Source organism: Mytilus edulis, chromosome 8, assembly GCF_963676685.1.
Source record: "Mytilus edulis chromosome 8, xbMytEdul2.2, whole genome shotgun sequence".
NCBI classification, from domain to species: domain Eukaryota; kingdom Metazoa; phylum Mollusca; class Bivalvia; order Mytilida; family Mytilidae; genus Mytilus; species Mytilus edulis.
In genome coordinates this window covers 84,212,724-84,230,047 of record NC_092351.1, presented here as the reverse complement: position 1 = coordinate 84,230,047, position 17,324 = coordinate 84,212,724, and the positions used below count along the sequence as shown (strand labels likewise).

Here is a 17,324-nt window from a genome sequence, read left to right as displayed (position 1 = left end):
TCCAATCACTAATTACTTTTCATAACAATTTACTCAACATTAAATAAAATGTAATTAAGAATTTTCACATATTCAATTCAAATCTAATCAAAAAATTATTATAATTGATTGTTTTAATAAAAACAAAGCTTCTGAATGGATGATTTTTATGTTTATTCTAATAAAATTTTCTCAAAACTAAATATAAGATTTTCATTGGCAAATATAAATGTTTTTACAAGTCACTTTAATTTTGTATAAAAAGCCATGAATACATGTGTGCTGTCTTCCATTTTCAAAATGGCTTTATATCCGTGTGTTCAATGTGATGAAGAATGTGTTGATTGCACCATTCAATGCAGTTGTTGTGATCGTTGGGTTCACAGTGCTTGTGTCCCAATGGATGATGCATTGTTATTGGCCTGGTCAGATGTGTCTCTACAGTTCCTTTGTAAGGACTGTTGCTTTACAGACAACAAGTATGACATGGCCAAGGCGTTAGAAAGGTAAGTAATTTTCATACATACCTTTTATTATAAGCTATACAAATGCGAAATTGGGTTTTTTATATTATTAATAGAGAGTGAAACATGGTACAAGAAAAATAAAATAAAATATTTAATTTCAAAGAAGACAATCTTTCACCTAGTTTATTATATTTCATTTATTTCTTATTTCATTTAAAATGTATTTAATTTACTTAATTTAAATTACTAAAAAATCAGAATTAAAAATAATAAAATAATACTCAATTAATATTCTTCTAAAATTAGTATTTACGTTTTTTTTATTGCTACTTTTATTTATTTTCATACATTGAATAATTTGAAAGTGATAATGAGTTAATTAGTTCCAATAAACAAAATAATCATTACCTCACACTTCTGTTAGATTGTTAATTGGGTTGTTGTTTACTGACACGTGCCCATTACATAATTAATCATTAAGAGATAATGAAATTATATTACAGTATGGACACTCTGCATTAAACAGGCTTGTGACTGTCTTGGTATACCAAGGCTGCATTACCAACACCAATAATTATAATAATGAAAAATAGAACACAAATAAATATTTACAACTATATACAATATGTACATCCTATGTTAGTTTTCTGTCAAAGGGTAATAATGTTCAATGTTTCACCAATAATTTTTGATTATTTAAAATAAAAAATTATTAAAAAAAGATATTTTAATAAAGTTAATTTGAGTTTTCCTGTTAAAAAAAGCTTTCTTCTGGCAAATTCTAATTTGTAAATTATAAAATATGTAAGAACTTTTGGATTATTTTAGTCATTCGATGTTAAAAAAAACCCCTCTTCTTAAACAAAATACATTGCACGTGGAGTCATTGAGAAAATAGTTCAGTTCATTTCCTAACTTTGTTAATAAACCAACTGACCGACTTCCTCAAAGCTACTAAGAAGGCACGGTAACCCTCTTCAGTGAAATGTATCCCGTCACGAGCTTCGTATTCCACCCTATAAACATTAGTTGGCTTGAAATAATGTACAAAATGATTTTCAAGAGCTATGCTTTTCATCATTTTGTTCACTATCTCTCGGCGAACTGTATGCTCATCGGGAGTGCAATACCAAGGCCCGGACCGCTTCATAACTGACATGAATACCACTGATACTCCTCTCGAAAGACAAGCATAAATGAAAGTATTCATGTCTGATCTGAAGGCAGTCTCATCAAAAGAATATCTGTCACAATCATTGCTACCTATTTGACAAATAACCACATGTGGACTATAATGCACAAACAAGCCAGCCTCAATTGCTTCAGTTAATCTCTTGAACGTGGCACCAGGATAACCATGCATTTGAACAGAGACCTTCCCATGAGCATTAGACGGGTTCTCCCAGGTATGGGGTTTCCGCCTATTCTCACACAAACGTCTCAAATTCTCAACATAGCTATGCCCAAGTACCAAAATGTTCATCATATTTACGGTAAAATATGAAGAACACAGTAAACAAATATTGTCTTGCAAATATGAAGTATAGGTGCGTTCGAATAAGATAAGTCTTAGCGTTGGAATATATTTCACAACCTCATTCTAGGAAAGTATGTGGCAGAGGTGTTAATTTATCTGCAATACCCATGTGTACCATTATGTGGACCCGTTTCATAGATTCAGCTGGACCGTTTATTCCGAACCATTTTGTGCCACTGGTAAGTATAGTGGTAAGTATAGAACCTGATGTGGAACCGGAAGTTGTAACCGTAGCCGATAATTCAGACGTAGAACCCGATTCCGATATGGACGCAGAACCCGTAGCCGATATCATAGACGCCGATTTAGCATTTGATATGAATTCGACAACACGATCCGACAACGTGGTAGATGAGAATTTATGCCCGTTCATCGATGCTTCCGATTCACAGAATATACATCCACTGTCAAACGGTTGCCTACAGAGCTCATTCTTGGAAACAAATGAAGTGATCGATCTGTTATCAACCTTCACCGAAGCAGAATCACACGACGGCATACCGCAAGGAACAAAGAACGATGTTTTCTTCATGATTAGGAACGGCAAAAACATCACCAATCGTTCTAATGGAAAGAGAAGCGAGTTCTCGGATGATTGTGGTGTATGGAACAAAGGGTCAACACCGAAGCAATACTACCAACAAACATCAAACGGATTACGATTCATTTTTAAGACAGAGGGAGCTTACTGCTTGGTAAAAAGAGTTAACAAGAAGAGAGTGTATGTTCCGATTGAACCACAGCCAAGTCCGGAGTCCGTGTTTGAGCTTAGTAGAAGCTATGCAACCTTGAAGAAAGATTCAAACTATAAAAAGAGAGTGTCTTGGTTAGCACAAGGCGCAAAGGAAAGTGTAGCTGTTGCCGAATATTTAGGACAGTTCCCAGGCTTAGCACCTCACGGAAATTCAAAGTCTGGCGAAGAATATTTCAGAACACCCGCAAGCGTGATGACCGAGATGTCCGATATGCTCCGTAAAGACCGACCGCTGAACGTGTATAACAAGTTAACCAACAAATCTGAGGTGACTAGTGGACCCAGCAACAGGAAGCAAGTGCACGACAAGAACTACAATGATAAGAAGAAACAACGTATACAAGATTTAGGCCATTTCGTAAGTCGGGGAAATATTGCTGACCACATTAACGAGATTGACAAGATGCTCGCCGGTGATAAGGATACCATTGTCCGATCTATAATAAGAGAAAAAGGGAAGGCACCGTGCCTGATACTTTATTCCGATTCCCAACTAGAGGACCTCAAACACCTGTGTTGTTCCGGGCTATCAATTATTGGAGTAGACAAGACCTTCAACCTCTGTGATATGCATGTGACAGTGACTTGTTACAAGCAGATGGCCGTTGTGATGGAGAAGACTAAAGAACCGCCGATATTTATGGGTCCGATTTATATTCATGACAACAGCGACTTCGACATCTTCAGCAATTTCTTCAATCATCTAAGAGTGAAATTAATTGACGCCGACACGGAGCAACTATTTTTTGGTACTGACGAAGAAGCAGGATTAGTGAAATCTATGAAAACAGCATTCCCCGAATCTGGTCACATCCTGTGTATTCGACACTTAAAAGGAAATATAAAGCAGAGGATGATAGATGATGGAATCGACAAGAAAGATAGAGAGTCCGTACTAGACAGCATCTTCGGTAACCAAGAATTAGTTCATTCGGATGATGACATTTGTTTTGAAGTGAAGTGCGAACAAATTCAGGAACGAACAAAGGAACTGTCAGCTTCGTTCCACCGATATTTCGCCAATCGTGTAGCACGTACCATTCGTGAGTTATGGGAGGGACCGACACCACCAGGTTACTTTGACCAAGGCTGGACCAACAACAACAGCGAATCACTTAACCATGTGCTGAAATCAGCCATAAACTGGCAATCAAAACCGTTACTTGACTTGATAGTGACCATTCAGGAAATTGTTACAGCCCAATTCAAGGACTTGCAGCGTGCTTTGGTGTCCAGGGGCCAGTACCGTGTGGCTGATTCACACAAACATTTCGAAATAACAGCTACGTCATGGGTAAATAAAACTGTACAAGAAAGAGAAAGATTGACCAAGAGATTTAAGAGCTACATTCCACCAGATAAGCGTATAATCACATCAACAGATGGCCGGATGAATGTCATAAAGCCGAGAGCATTGGGGAAGAAAATCGGACAACGCAAAAGAAAGATAAACGAGAGAACAACAACCTTCAAAAAGAAAAAGGACTGATTGTGTATTTAATACTATACATGTATTACATTATTATTACAGCAGTGGGTTAATTGTGACTTACATTGTTTAAATGAAGTTGTGTTATCTAATTGTATTTTTATTAATACTGCAATTACTTTGTTTGATTAATTCTGTTTTACTTATTGGTAAGTATATTGTGTGCTCATTTAAATCCTGTTCTTTAACCATAGCATATTGATAACTTAATTCTGTTTTCTTTCTTCTTCAGTCATTGGTAAGTAAGTATGTATTGTTCATGGTGTTCATGATGTTCATTATTGTGTTCATTTTCTATTGTGTACATTTTTTGTATTGTTCATTTTCAATTTCATTGTGTACATTTTTCTATACTGTTCGTGTACATTTTCGTATATTGTTCATGTTCAATTTTATTGTGTATATTTCGTATGTAGTTATACTGGTAAGTACATGTTTACGTTGCAACCAATGCAGGTTCAATTATCTTTTTTCAATTATTTTAGTGTTTAAGTAAGTATACAGTTTTGTTTATGCAATTTATTTTTATTCTGTTTAATGCATTTTTCTTTTGTTGTTTCCCCACTGCTGTTTTATGCACTTGATACATAATGCATGTATAGTATTGTTTCGCATGTTTTCAGGTTGAAATTCTAAATAAAGTATTTCCGCGGACTATGACAGATAAGCCCGTGCCTTGTGCAGGATATCTTAGTAGTTATAAATTTTTTACAATAAATTCTAAATAAAGTATTTCCGCGGACTATGACAGATAAGCCCGTGCCTTGTGCAGGATATCTTAGTAGTTATAAATTTTTTACAATAAATTCTAAATAAAGTATTTCCGCGGACTATGACAGATAAGCCCGTGCCTTGTGCAGGATATCTTAGTAGTTATAAATTTTTTACAATAAATTCTAAATAAAGTATTTCCGAGGACTATGACAGATAAGCCCGTGCCTTGTGCAGGATATCTTAGTAGTTATAAATTTTTTACAATAAATTCTAAATAAAGTATTTCCGCGGACTATGACAGATAAGCCCGTGCCTTGTGCAGGATATCTTAGTAGTTATAAATTTTTTACAATAAATTCTAAATAAAGTATTTCCGCGGACTATGACAGATAAGCCCGTGCCTTGTGCAGGATATCTTAGTAGTTATAAATTTTTTACAATAAATTCTAAATAAAGTATTTCCGCGGACTATGACAGATAAGCCCGTGCCTTGTGCAGGATATCTTAATAGTTGTAATTTTATAGATTTAAAGGGGCTTAGTTAACATCCATTTCTAAATCACAAATATAAAAATATGATAAAGATAATATTTTTTTAATAACTAAAATTAAAACAAAAACTAATTTAAATAGTTTACTATTCCATATTTTATTTTAAAAAATGCCCACCCTCACATTGTTCATTGCCGTGACGTGGCGTGAGGGCTCCACTTTGGTGGTCTAAGATGAACACGTTGAGGGATTGTATGCAATCTTTCTTTTCTTCATTTCTTACGTTTTCCTTGGTCGCCATCTTGGAAGTACACACCGATATCCATAATTTTATAATGATCAATATTAACTTACCTGCAACTTTTTTTTTATTTTTAGGTTATAAAATACACTTCTAATATAATTTTATTCAATAATATATGTTTAAAAGTCACTTAAATGTGTTAATATTGATATTTGAAGAGTTATTCGGTAATTACATGAGTTATTCGGATAATAACACTGTTATTCGGTAATTCGTGTTACCCGTTTTCATCTCCTGATTTTTCATACATACGCACCTCTTGACGGTTTTCATGGGAATCAACGCCATGGTGAGTTTTATTTGCCTCATTGTATGTCATTTTATGATATGTATGGTCCCTGTCATCTTTGAACTTACCAAAAGATGACTTTGTCAAACTATTTAACCCTTCCTGGCCTCGTCTGCCAAAATTTAACATTTAGTCCCAGAATACTTTGTTTTGTAGTGTTGCTGGTGAATCTGTGTTGAAAACCCCACTTGAATATAAACGCTGTATGTCTCCTTCAGCTACAGGTTTTTTGTGTACCGTAACATCTTTGCCGGCTCTTTTTAGGGTTTTTATCATTCCCGTTATAACATGATTTGATGTCATGAAGGCATTATCTTGCATTAAATTAACATTACGGTTGTATGGTGGAGATGTGAGATGACGGGATATTGCTGCACGTATTCCAACTAATGCTGATTTAGAGAAATCTGTCCCTTTTTTTGTTTGCAGGCTTGGATAGAAAAAGCATAATCTGTCGTTTAATATGGAGCTTTCAAGTTCCTCAAACTTGACACTGTATTGGTTTTCTGTCAACTAATCTAATTAAAATATTGATCTCTGATTACGTTATACTACATATGACTCATATGTAGTATAACGTAATCAGAGATCAATATTTTAATTAGATTGCAAAACAAAATAACAGACATGAACTACCGAAAACCACTGAACTACCGGATTATGACTTGGGATAAGCACATAAGGCATGTGGCGGGAATATACATGTGTGTGAACGCTATATACCTCCCTTTTAATTGGAACAGTTTTGTTACAGCACAAATCAACAGAACAAACCTCAAACATCAGTTGGAAAGAGATTAACTCATCAGATCAGTACACAGAAGAAAATAAAGACATCTAACACAAACCGAATGTAGAAGAGTATCAAAACACACCTTACAACATAAGCGACACAAGGCACAGATCTTAGAGTACTCACATGTTGTGATAGTTAGTTCTAAGGCATTGTAACTAACTTAGCAAATCATGTACATCTTGTACAGACTAAATTGAAATCAGTACGTGTTCAAATCCAATAGATTTAGTGTAAAACGTCATTAACAGACAGCTAAAAACATAACCTTGTGCAATGGTAAATATAAATATCGACAGATTATATACATATATTATTGATTCAGTGGTGATGGTTAATAGACACTGACAAGTCTTAAAAAACATTTTTATACGACCGCAAAATTTGAAAAAATTTTCGTCGTATATTGCTATCACGTTGGCGTCTGCGTCGTCGCCGTCGTCGTCGTCGTCGTCCGAATACTTTTAGTTTTCGCACTCTAACTTTAGTAAAAGTGAATAGAAATCTATGAAATTTTAACACAAGGTTTATGACCACAAAAGGAAGGTTGGGATTGATTTTGGGAGTTTTGGTCCCAACATTTTAGGAATAAGGGGCCAAAAAGGGCCCAAATAAGCATTTTCTTGGTTTTCGCACTATAACTTTAGTTGAAGCTTTAATAGAAATCTATGAAATTTTGACACAAGGTTTATGACCACAAAAGAAAGGTTGGGATTGATTTTGGGAGTTTTGTTTCCAACAGTTTAGGAATTAGGGGCCAAAAAAAGGGCCCAAATAAACATTATTCTTGGTTTTTGCATAATAACTTTAGTTTAAGTAAATAGAAATCAATGAAATTTAAACACAATGTTTATGATCACAAAAGGAAGGTTGGTATTGATTTTGGGAGTTTTGGTCCCAACAGTTTAGGAATAAAGGGCCCAAAGAGTCCAAAATTAAACTTTGTTTGATTTCATCAAAAATTGAATAATTGGGGTTCTTTGATATGCCGAATCTAACTGTGTATGTAGATTCTTAATTTTTGGTCCCGTTTTCAAATTGGTCTACATTAAGGTCCAAAGGGTCCAAAATTAAACTTAGTTTGATTTTTACAAAAATTGAATCCTTGGGGTTCTTTGATATGCTGAATCTAAAAATGTACTTAGATTTTTTATTATTGGCCCAGTTTTCAAGTTGGTCCAAATCGGGGTCCAAAATTAAACTTTGTTTGATTTCATCAAAAATTGAATAATAGGGGTTCTTTGATATGCCAAATCTAACTGTGTATGTAGATTCTTAATTTTTGGTCCAGTTTTAAAATTGGTCTACATTAAAGTCCAAAGGGTCCAAAATTAAACTAATTTTGATTTTAACAAAAATTGAATTCTTGGGCCTCTTTGATATGCTGAATCTAAACATGTACTTAGATTTTTGATTATGGGCCCAGTTTTCAAGTTGGTCCAAATCAGGATCCAAAATTATTATATTAAGTATTGTGCAATAGCAAGAAATTTTCAATTGCACAGTATTCAGCAATAGCAAGAAATCTTCAATTACACAGTATTGTGCAATAGCAAGAAATCTTCAATTGCACAGTATTGTGCAATAGCAAATATTTTCATTTGCACAGTATTGCACAATAGCAAGAAATATCTAATTGCACAATATTGTGCAAAAGCAAGAAATTCCAATTGGATTTCAATTGGAGTTATCTTTCTTTGTCCAGAATAGTAGTTGAATCAACTTAAATCATTGTTTTATACAATATACAATGTATATTCACTTTTACTACCAACTGATAGATTAAAACAATCTTTACCATTCAGTAATAACAAGCACTTTTTTTACATTTTAATATTTTATGATGTATTTAAATGAGTAGTTATTGTTGCAAACTTCATTAGAAATTTGAATTGAGATCAGTTTTGAAATAAGGGAAAGGAGGATGTGAAAAAAAAATTGGGGGGTCAATTTTTTTCATTTCAGATTTCATAAATAAAAAGAAAATTTCTACAAACATTTTTTTGAGAGGATTAATATTCAACAGCATAGTGAATTGTCAAAGGCAAACATATTTTTTTTAAGTTCATTAGACCACATTCATTCTGTGTCAGAAACCTATGCTGTGTCAACTATTTAATCACAATCCAAATTTAGAGCTGAATCCAGCTTGAATGTTGTGTCCATACTTGCCCCAACCGTTCAGGGTTCAACCTCTGCGGTCGTATAAAGCTGCGCCCTGCGGAGCATCTGGTTATAGTTTCAAATGTTTCTTAATCAGTTAACTAAAATTAAGTGGAGATATGTTCTTATTTTCGACAGAGGGGCTGTGCTGTCAACCTATATAAATTTGTGCATGAAGCGATTGATAGTTGCTAGATACTGAATGATTTTAACACAAATTTTTAACTGGTGTATATACTTAAAATAAGACAATAAAATTAATGTCTTTTTCAGAACTTCTGATCAAACCATGTAATATGGCATGTTTGTGAGACACGGTTTTGGCCGATATGATGTTCATTAAGGTCCTGTAGTACAGAGTATATTACTGGATTGAGCTCTTTGTCTTAGTGTATAATTGAAGTGCTTTGCTTTGAGCTCAGTTCATTATTATGCAATTCATTCTTTGTGAAATAAAGATTTGACAGACAACTTTCATGTACAAGGAATTGTCAAAGTAGTATCCTTTCTATGTACCATGTAAGTAATAGGGAGATAAAGCATTTTATTTAGATTTGAACCAAACATTTTTTGTCCATAATTTGAATTTTAAAAAAACACAAATTTACCACACAATGCTACTCGCGCTACTAGCAATATGATGATAGGTTGTTTTGTTACACTTTATTTTTATAATCTGTACTGCCTACTGATCATGAGTGTAAAGGGTAATTCAGTATGTTAAAATAAAGACCAAAATTTATAAGGCCTATCTGGCCTAATTGATTTATAAAACTATATTTCATTTTACATGTTATACATTCATCATTCATTTGTTTACTTCCTAATTTGTGTGAATTAACAGTAAATGTTAGTTACTACACTTTCATACCACAGCAAAACTGCCTGACTGTATTGGTATCACTTATATTTGTATCCATATAACCAAAAAAAATGAAAAGAGAATATTTTTGCAATACCTTTTTCATATTGAATACTATAACTTTTTAGATATTTAGACATATTAAGTAGATGATCATAATGTCTACTTGAAATTTTATCAGATGACTTCTGTAGCAGTTATATATGAGTCTTTGATGCATGTTCACAAAGGTTTTTTGTTGATACCATTTACATACTGGTCAAAACCTTTTTTTGCTTTGACCAGCTTTGGAGGAGATATTTTCAACGAATTACAAAATGTATCCAAAATCAAAGATGTGGAACATATTCTATTATAATCATTTAATAATTAATGCAATTAGTGTCTCTTCCATGCCCGTCTTGAACATAAAAAAAGTAAATATTAAATAAACAAATAAAGCCTGTAATTCAGTGGTTGTCGTTTGTTTATGTGTTACATATTTGTTATTCGTTCATTTTTTTTTTATACAAATAAGGCCGTTAGTTTTCTCGTTTGAATTGTTTTACATTGTTAATCGGGGCCTTTTATAGCTGACTATGCGGTATGGGCTTTGCTCATTGTTGAAGGCCGTACGGTGACCTACAGTTGTTAATATCTGTATCATTTTTGTCTCTTGTGGACAGTTGTCTCGTTGGCAACCATACCACATTTTCTTTTTTATAAAACTCCGAATGCTCAAGTTGGTTGTTATTGTGCAACACAGTTAGTAATATAGAACCCAATGGGTAAAACGTAGATTGCGGAACTCCTTTTGTCATATGAAACACTGTCAAACATCCAAACATATTATCCACACTGATCGATGTCCACATTTGTTATTAGAAAAATAAAACCATTTGAAAAGATGTGGTACCCTGTCTAATCGAGAAAATATGGAGTTAAGTCTATACAGTAACTTTCTTTCACTTGCAGTATATTATTTCCAAGTTTTCATGTTTTTGGGCTACAGAGATATCCTTAAACATATTTTGCTTATTTCATTATCAATCGATTACGCTTTTGATTTTTTTTTTAGCATTTCCAATACTTAGGAAAATGTTAAACATACACTGACAATTTATGTTACGATACTGCACGGTACAATGGGTATAATAGCGTTATAGAGTAAGATATATGGCGACATAACAGTAGACATCAATAACGTCGCCGAATAGTTTCTAATTTTCCGCTTAAACTTCATGAGGATATAGCTTGAAAACTAGTCCGATTGCTAGAGACTTTCTTTGCACCAATGGATTCGTCGTTTATTTTTGAATCGCATTTCGATTTTTTTTAAATTCTGTGGACCAACGAATTAGAGAATGAGGATAAAGTAAGAAACATCTGCCGTTTTTTACGATTTCCCCTATATATCCTTAGTATTTCTGGCTTATCATGCTGTAAGTTTCAACAGCTTGTATCTAAAAAACGAAAACGTTTACCCTGTTTTTTAGTTTTATAATTTGATGTATTTTTACGAGCAGAATCAACATGTAAAATTAAATAAAATATCTGTGGACTAGTTAATTACGTATACTTCTACTTAAAAATCTAGAAAAATCGATACATGACAATATTATGTGTGAAACATATACATATACTCACAACAAATATATGTCTTACACAGAAAATTTATTATAAATGAGTGAATCGCATAGTAGGGGTCAAAACTATAACCTCTTAAACATGGCAATTTGATAGAACTAATTTAAAAAAAAACTTTTTCTATAATTGAGTATGCAACACTTGGAACTCGCTCACCGCATCGACTGTCGATGAGCCTGTTTTGGACATGTTCAAAAAAGAAATTGGAGTCCCCACCGGATGAATGATCGCAAATTGTAACTAGATTTTCAAACTACATATATTTAAATCCTTAGACTAGATTTTGTTTACGCTAAGGAAGAAGAGCAACACTAGAAATATATTGAGTTGTATAGTCCCACACCTAAGAAGGTTTCGATTTACGGGAAGGGGGAAACATATGACGTCTGAGATACTGACAATTATTTAAAAAGTAAAGAAAATTGTAAAGTTTTCAATTTAACTTTCTCGCTGATCATTGGTTAATTGTCAGCATAAATGGAAATAAAATTATTTTGTAAATGGTATAATCTAGTTTTCGGGATGAATGACAAGGCCGAAAAAACTATACATCATCTAGCCATGACAACATCATGGTATACCAAATTAAAAATCAAGCAGTAAAAAAAATTATTACAATTTGAATTTTCATTATATCAAATATATCATGCTATCTCATATATTATCTATTTAATGCTATTCTGAAGTTAAGCATGTGTTGTTGTTTTTTCTTAACAGAGTGTTATAAACGAGCCAAATATACGATATGTCACCCAAGCCACATTGTCTTCTCTTCAGAACTCAAAGTATTGGTTTACCATTTTCCCTATATGTCCACGAACTATATTTTATCAAGTACTGATATTGTGCAGTTTTGGCCTATGAGACAGATAAAAAAATAGCTGCTTTAAAAAAATGGAACATTGCAATAACGTGCTTTTTCTAAAATTAATTTTGAATTCCATCGAGCATTATTCTCTGTACCTTAGGTTATTGTGCTAATCTAGCAAAAACAAATCAAAACTATATACAAAAACAAAAACCGACATTTATTAATTAATTTAAATAAAAGGAGTTGTTCTCTATACTTAGAGACAACACCCCCAAGAGACATACATTATTGAAATGACACCAGTACTCCGCATTGTATTGTTAAACGTGGAAATCCCCCTTACCCCAAGACCCCAAACCCCAAATACCCTTCATGAAGCAAGCCACTATACTAAGTGAATATATTAAGTATAGCTACTTTTGGCATTTACATTAGTATAAAGTTTTATAAATTTTGAAGAAGAAATCTTATTTGTTATTTGTCGTGAATTGCAATTCTGGGAAAGGGTAACATCTGTTTGTTTTTAAGAACTCTGCCAAAAATGGATTTCGATTATTTGTTTTTATATTAGGATCGCATGATCATAGTGACATAAAATGTCGTCAAGTGAACCACATTTTCAATGAGTGTATTACACAATCAAACAACAAAAGCTGTAATTCATCAAAACTGAGGATTCAAAATGAAGTAAGTAAACTTATTAAGTTCGATAACAACCTTTAACGTGATCAAGTCTATGCTTTTTTATGTTATTGATATAAACAAAGAAAGAAAATATACTTTATGTAGAAATGACAGAGAATTGTTTTATTATTTTTAACAGCGAAGATATAAACGTTAAGGGTTCCCTTTTATTCTATGTGCCTAACTACAATGTAAAATCTTTTAAGGCGAACCGATCGAGTCGTAATCAGTTAAAAAAGAAAATCGTAAGGACTTTCTGCTTATTATATGCGTCTTAATATCAACTTTTTAAGGCGAAGAACGAAATTTGTTGGCATTCAAATGTGCATGCATCTATAGCTAACAATCACCCTCGTCAGCATTTGTTATATTTGTATCGATCGATTTAGAGGTTGCTTCATGGCATTACTATATATTTGTTTATTATAAAATCATGTTATCTTTAATCTTTTTTATGAATGGTTACATTGTAGGTCATTCATTATTTTTTTTTAAATGCACTTGACGTTAATAAATGGGTAAATAATGTCCTTTCAGATTCAAAATTTGTATCACATATTCTTCACCTTATATAATTATTACACATGACCAAACAAATGCACCACATTTTGGTAATTCACCGCATGTCAAAACGTATTGGAACCTATGCAAACAGAGGGTGAGCAAATTTCAGAAACTTTTAAAGACACACTTATAGACATACTATATTTTTAGAATAAAACAATACTGTTTTGTAGTTTTGCTCATGCTATCGCTATTGCGGCAATACTGACCTCCATCTTGACATCAGGCGGAAGCTGCCACAAATCATGTCGATCGAATGCCAGTCTTATGAAGAGTATTCAGTATCAGTTGAAACTTGTGGAAGATAATGACGGAAAGTGTGACTGTAACCAGAGTCCTTCAACTCCGAGTAAGTTTGAATATACCAATATCAAATTCTTAAATCTAAAAATGAGGACTGAGGGGAGGCGGATTTTTTTTTTAGTTTCGTACTTTGCTAATAGTCTCCATTATATCAATTCACAGCTTTTTTAGAAGGGTCGAGATTGACTTACCGTATAGACAATTATTTGTGGTTGACCTCTATATTGTGTACTGCCATGAACTTACGTTTTTATATTCAAACCCACATGTACGTAGTTAGCGGAGATCACACTCCTCACTTCGAATAATTTTTATACGACCGCAAAATTTGAAAAATTTTTCGTCGTATATTGCTATCACGTTGGCGTCTGCGTCGTCGTCGTCGTCGTCGTCGTCCGGCGTCCGAATACTTTTAGTTTTCGCACTCTAACTTTAGTAAAAGTGAATGGAAATCTATGAAATTTTAACACAAGGTTTATGACCACAAAAGGAAGGTTGGTATTGATTTTGGGAGTTTTGGTCCCAACATTTTAGGAATTAGGGGCCAAAAAGGGCCCAAATAAGCATTTTCTTGGTTTTCGCACTATAACTTTAGTTTAAGTTAATAGAAATCTATGAAATTTTGACACAAGGTTTATGACCACAAAAGAACGATTGGGATTGATTTTGGGAGTGTAGGTTTCAACAGTTTATGAATTAGGGGCCAAAAAAGGGCCCAAATAAGCATTATTCTTGGTTTTCGCACAATAACTTTAGTTTAAGTAAATAGAAATCAATGAAATTTAAACACAATGTTAATGACTACAAAAGGAAGGTTGGTATTGATTTTGGGAGTTTAGGTCCCAACAGTTTAGGAATTAGGGGCCAAAAAGGGACCCAAATAAGCATTTTTCTTGGTTTTCGCACCATAACGTTAGTATAAGTAAATAGAAATCAATGAAATTTAAACACAAGGTTTATGACCATAAAAGGAAGGTTGGTATTGATTTTGGGAGTTTTGGTCCCAACAGAATAAGGGGCCCAAAGGGTCCAAAATTAAACTTTGTTTGATTTCATCAAAATTGAATAATTGGGGTTCTTTGATATGCCGAATCTAACTGTCATGACTGTGTATGTAGATTCTTAACTTTTGGTCCCGTTTTCAAATTGGTCTACATTAAGGTCCAAAGGGTCCAAAATTAAACTTAGTTTGATTTTGACAAAAAATGAATCAGTTAGGTTCTTTGATATGCTGAATCTAAAAATGTACTTAGATTCTTGATTATTGGCCCAGTTTTCAAGTTGGTCCAAATCGGGGTCCAAAATTAAACTTTGTTTGATTTCATCAAAAATTGAATAAATGGGGTTCTTTGATATACCAAATCTAACTGTGTATGAAGATTCTTCATTTTTGGTCCTGTTTTCAAATTGGTCTACACTAAAGTCCAAAGGGTCCAAAATTAAACTTAGTCTGATTTCAACAAAAATTGAAATCTTGGGGTTCTTTGATATGCTGAATCCAAAAATGTACTTAGATTTTTTATTATGGGCCCAGTTTTCAAGTTGGTCCAAATCAGGATCTAAAATTATTATATTAAGTATTGTGCAATAGCAAGTCTTTTCAATTGCACAGTATTGCGCAATGGCAAGAAATATCTAATTGCACAATATTGTGAAATAGCAATTTTTTTTTTAATTAGAGTTATCTTTCTTTGTCCAGAATAGTAAGCAAGAAATATCTAATTGCAAAATATTGTGCAATAGCAAGATTTTTTTTTAATTGGAGTTATCTTTCTTTGTCCAGAATCAACTTAAATCTTTGTTATATACAATATACAATGTATATTCACTTTTTACTACCAACTGATAAATTATAATAAATAACATTCTGCTCTAAGAGAAAACAAAAATTTTAAGTTCATTAGAACACATTCATTCTGTGTCAGAAACCTATCAACTATTTAATCACAATCCAAATTTAGAGCTGAATCCAGCTTGAATGTTGTGTCCATACTTGCCCCAACCGTTCAGGGTTCAACCTCTGCGGTCGTATAAAGCTACGCCCTGCGGAGCATCTGGTTTACCTTGAATTTAAAAAAGAAAAAACAATTATAAACAATTCATACTCCTATATTTAGGTGTAATCTCTACATGTATTTATTTAACAGACTTACCGTGTAGATTGTTCTAACAATGCTGAATGAATATATGATCCAAATTACTATTTTAATTAGGTTCCGGGAAGGTTGGTTTTCAGGTATCTAATTCGGGATCTTTGAAGAACATTGGTAACGGTGCTATAGTCATATACGAAACAGTAACTACCAACCTCGGTAAAGGATATGATAAGTCGACTGGTGTCTTCACTGCACGCGTACATGGTCTTTATTATTTTACCTGGACAGTTCTTACTCATGCTGGCAAGTCTTTCTACACACAATTATTACTGAATGACACGATTATAGCAAGAAATTATGCTGGAGCTGCAGGGATGTCTACACACATGCCATCTAGTCAGAGTGCTGTTTTACAAATGAGTAAAAATGACAAAGTATCTATCAGGATTTATAATGCAGGAACATACATGATTGGAGATAAGTGGTCAACTTTTAGCGGCTTCAAAATCTAAATAAAATGAATTGACCATGAAGAATGACTTATTTCCTTTATTTCTTACCTATAATAATTTCAGGAACTGTTGTTTACAACATATTGGAATCCTAGAAAATCCTAGCGGTTTAGATACTTCTGTTAGATTGTTTGAGTTGTGATGGCATGAAGGAGCTATTTATATTTCAATTTTATACCATTTTAAGCTTACCTGGCCCAAAGAAACAATTGAGCTTTTCTATTCTTTTGGCGTCCGTCGTCGTTAACTTTTACAAATATCTTTTATGAAACTACTGGGCCAAATTTAACAAAACTTGGCCTAAATCATCCTTATGGTACCTTGTTTTATAAAGAATGTGTCCGATGACCTTGTCCACCAACTAAGATGGTCGACATTGCTAAAAATAGAACATACAAATGTAGTGGTGAAATTATCGGATGTATAAGACAGTCAGTTGTTAGGTTGCTGCCCCTGGATCGGTAATTTTATGGAAATTTTGCAGTTTATTGTTATTAAATATAATTGTATATAGAGACAAACTGTAAACCGCATAACTGTTCAGCAAATAAGATCTACAAATAGGTTACCATGACCATCATTGTCAGTTGACCCATTAAGGGGTTATTGCCCATTATAGTTAATTTTCAAAAACATTTCGTGAATTTTTGTTCTCTTTTACAAAAATCTTCTCCTCTGAAACTACTGAGACAAATTTAACCAAACTTGGCTACAATCATCCTTATGATATCTAGTTTTAAAAATTGAGTCTGCTGATCCCGCCTACTTACCAAGATAGCCGACATGGCTAAACATAAAACATAAGGGTTAAATGCAGTTTTAATCTCATAACTCTGAAACGAAAGCATTTCGAGCAAATCTGACAAGATGTACAATTGCTCATTA

General features: G+C 33.3%; 1 protein-coding gene across 1 annotated transcript; it reads left to right on the top strand.

Annotated features, from left to right (window-relative positions):
* Positions 1–12,884: 12,884 nt before the first annotated feature.
* On the top strand, positions 12,885–16,463 carry LOC139487156 (complement C1q tumor necrosis factor-related protein 3-like). The gene is made up of 3 exons (XM_071272133.1): positions 12,885–12,967; positions 13,702–13,877; positions 16,045–16,463. Exons 1-3 carry the CDS (start codon positions 12,963–12,965, stop codon positions 16,437–16,439), a joined length of 576 nt encoding a protein of 191 aa, XP_071128234.1. The 5' UTR covers positions 12,885–12,962; the 3' UTR covers positions 16,440–16,463.
* The last annotated feature ends 861 nt before the right edge of the window (positions 16,464–17,324 follow it).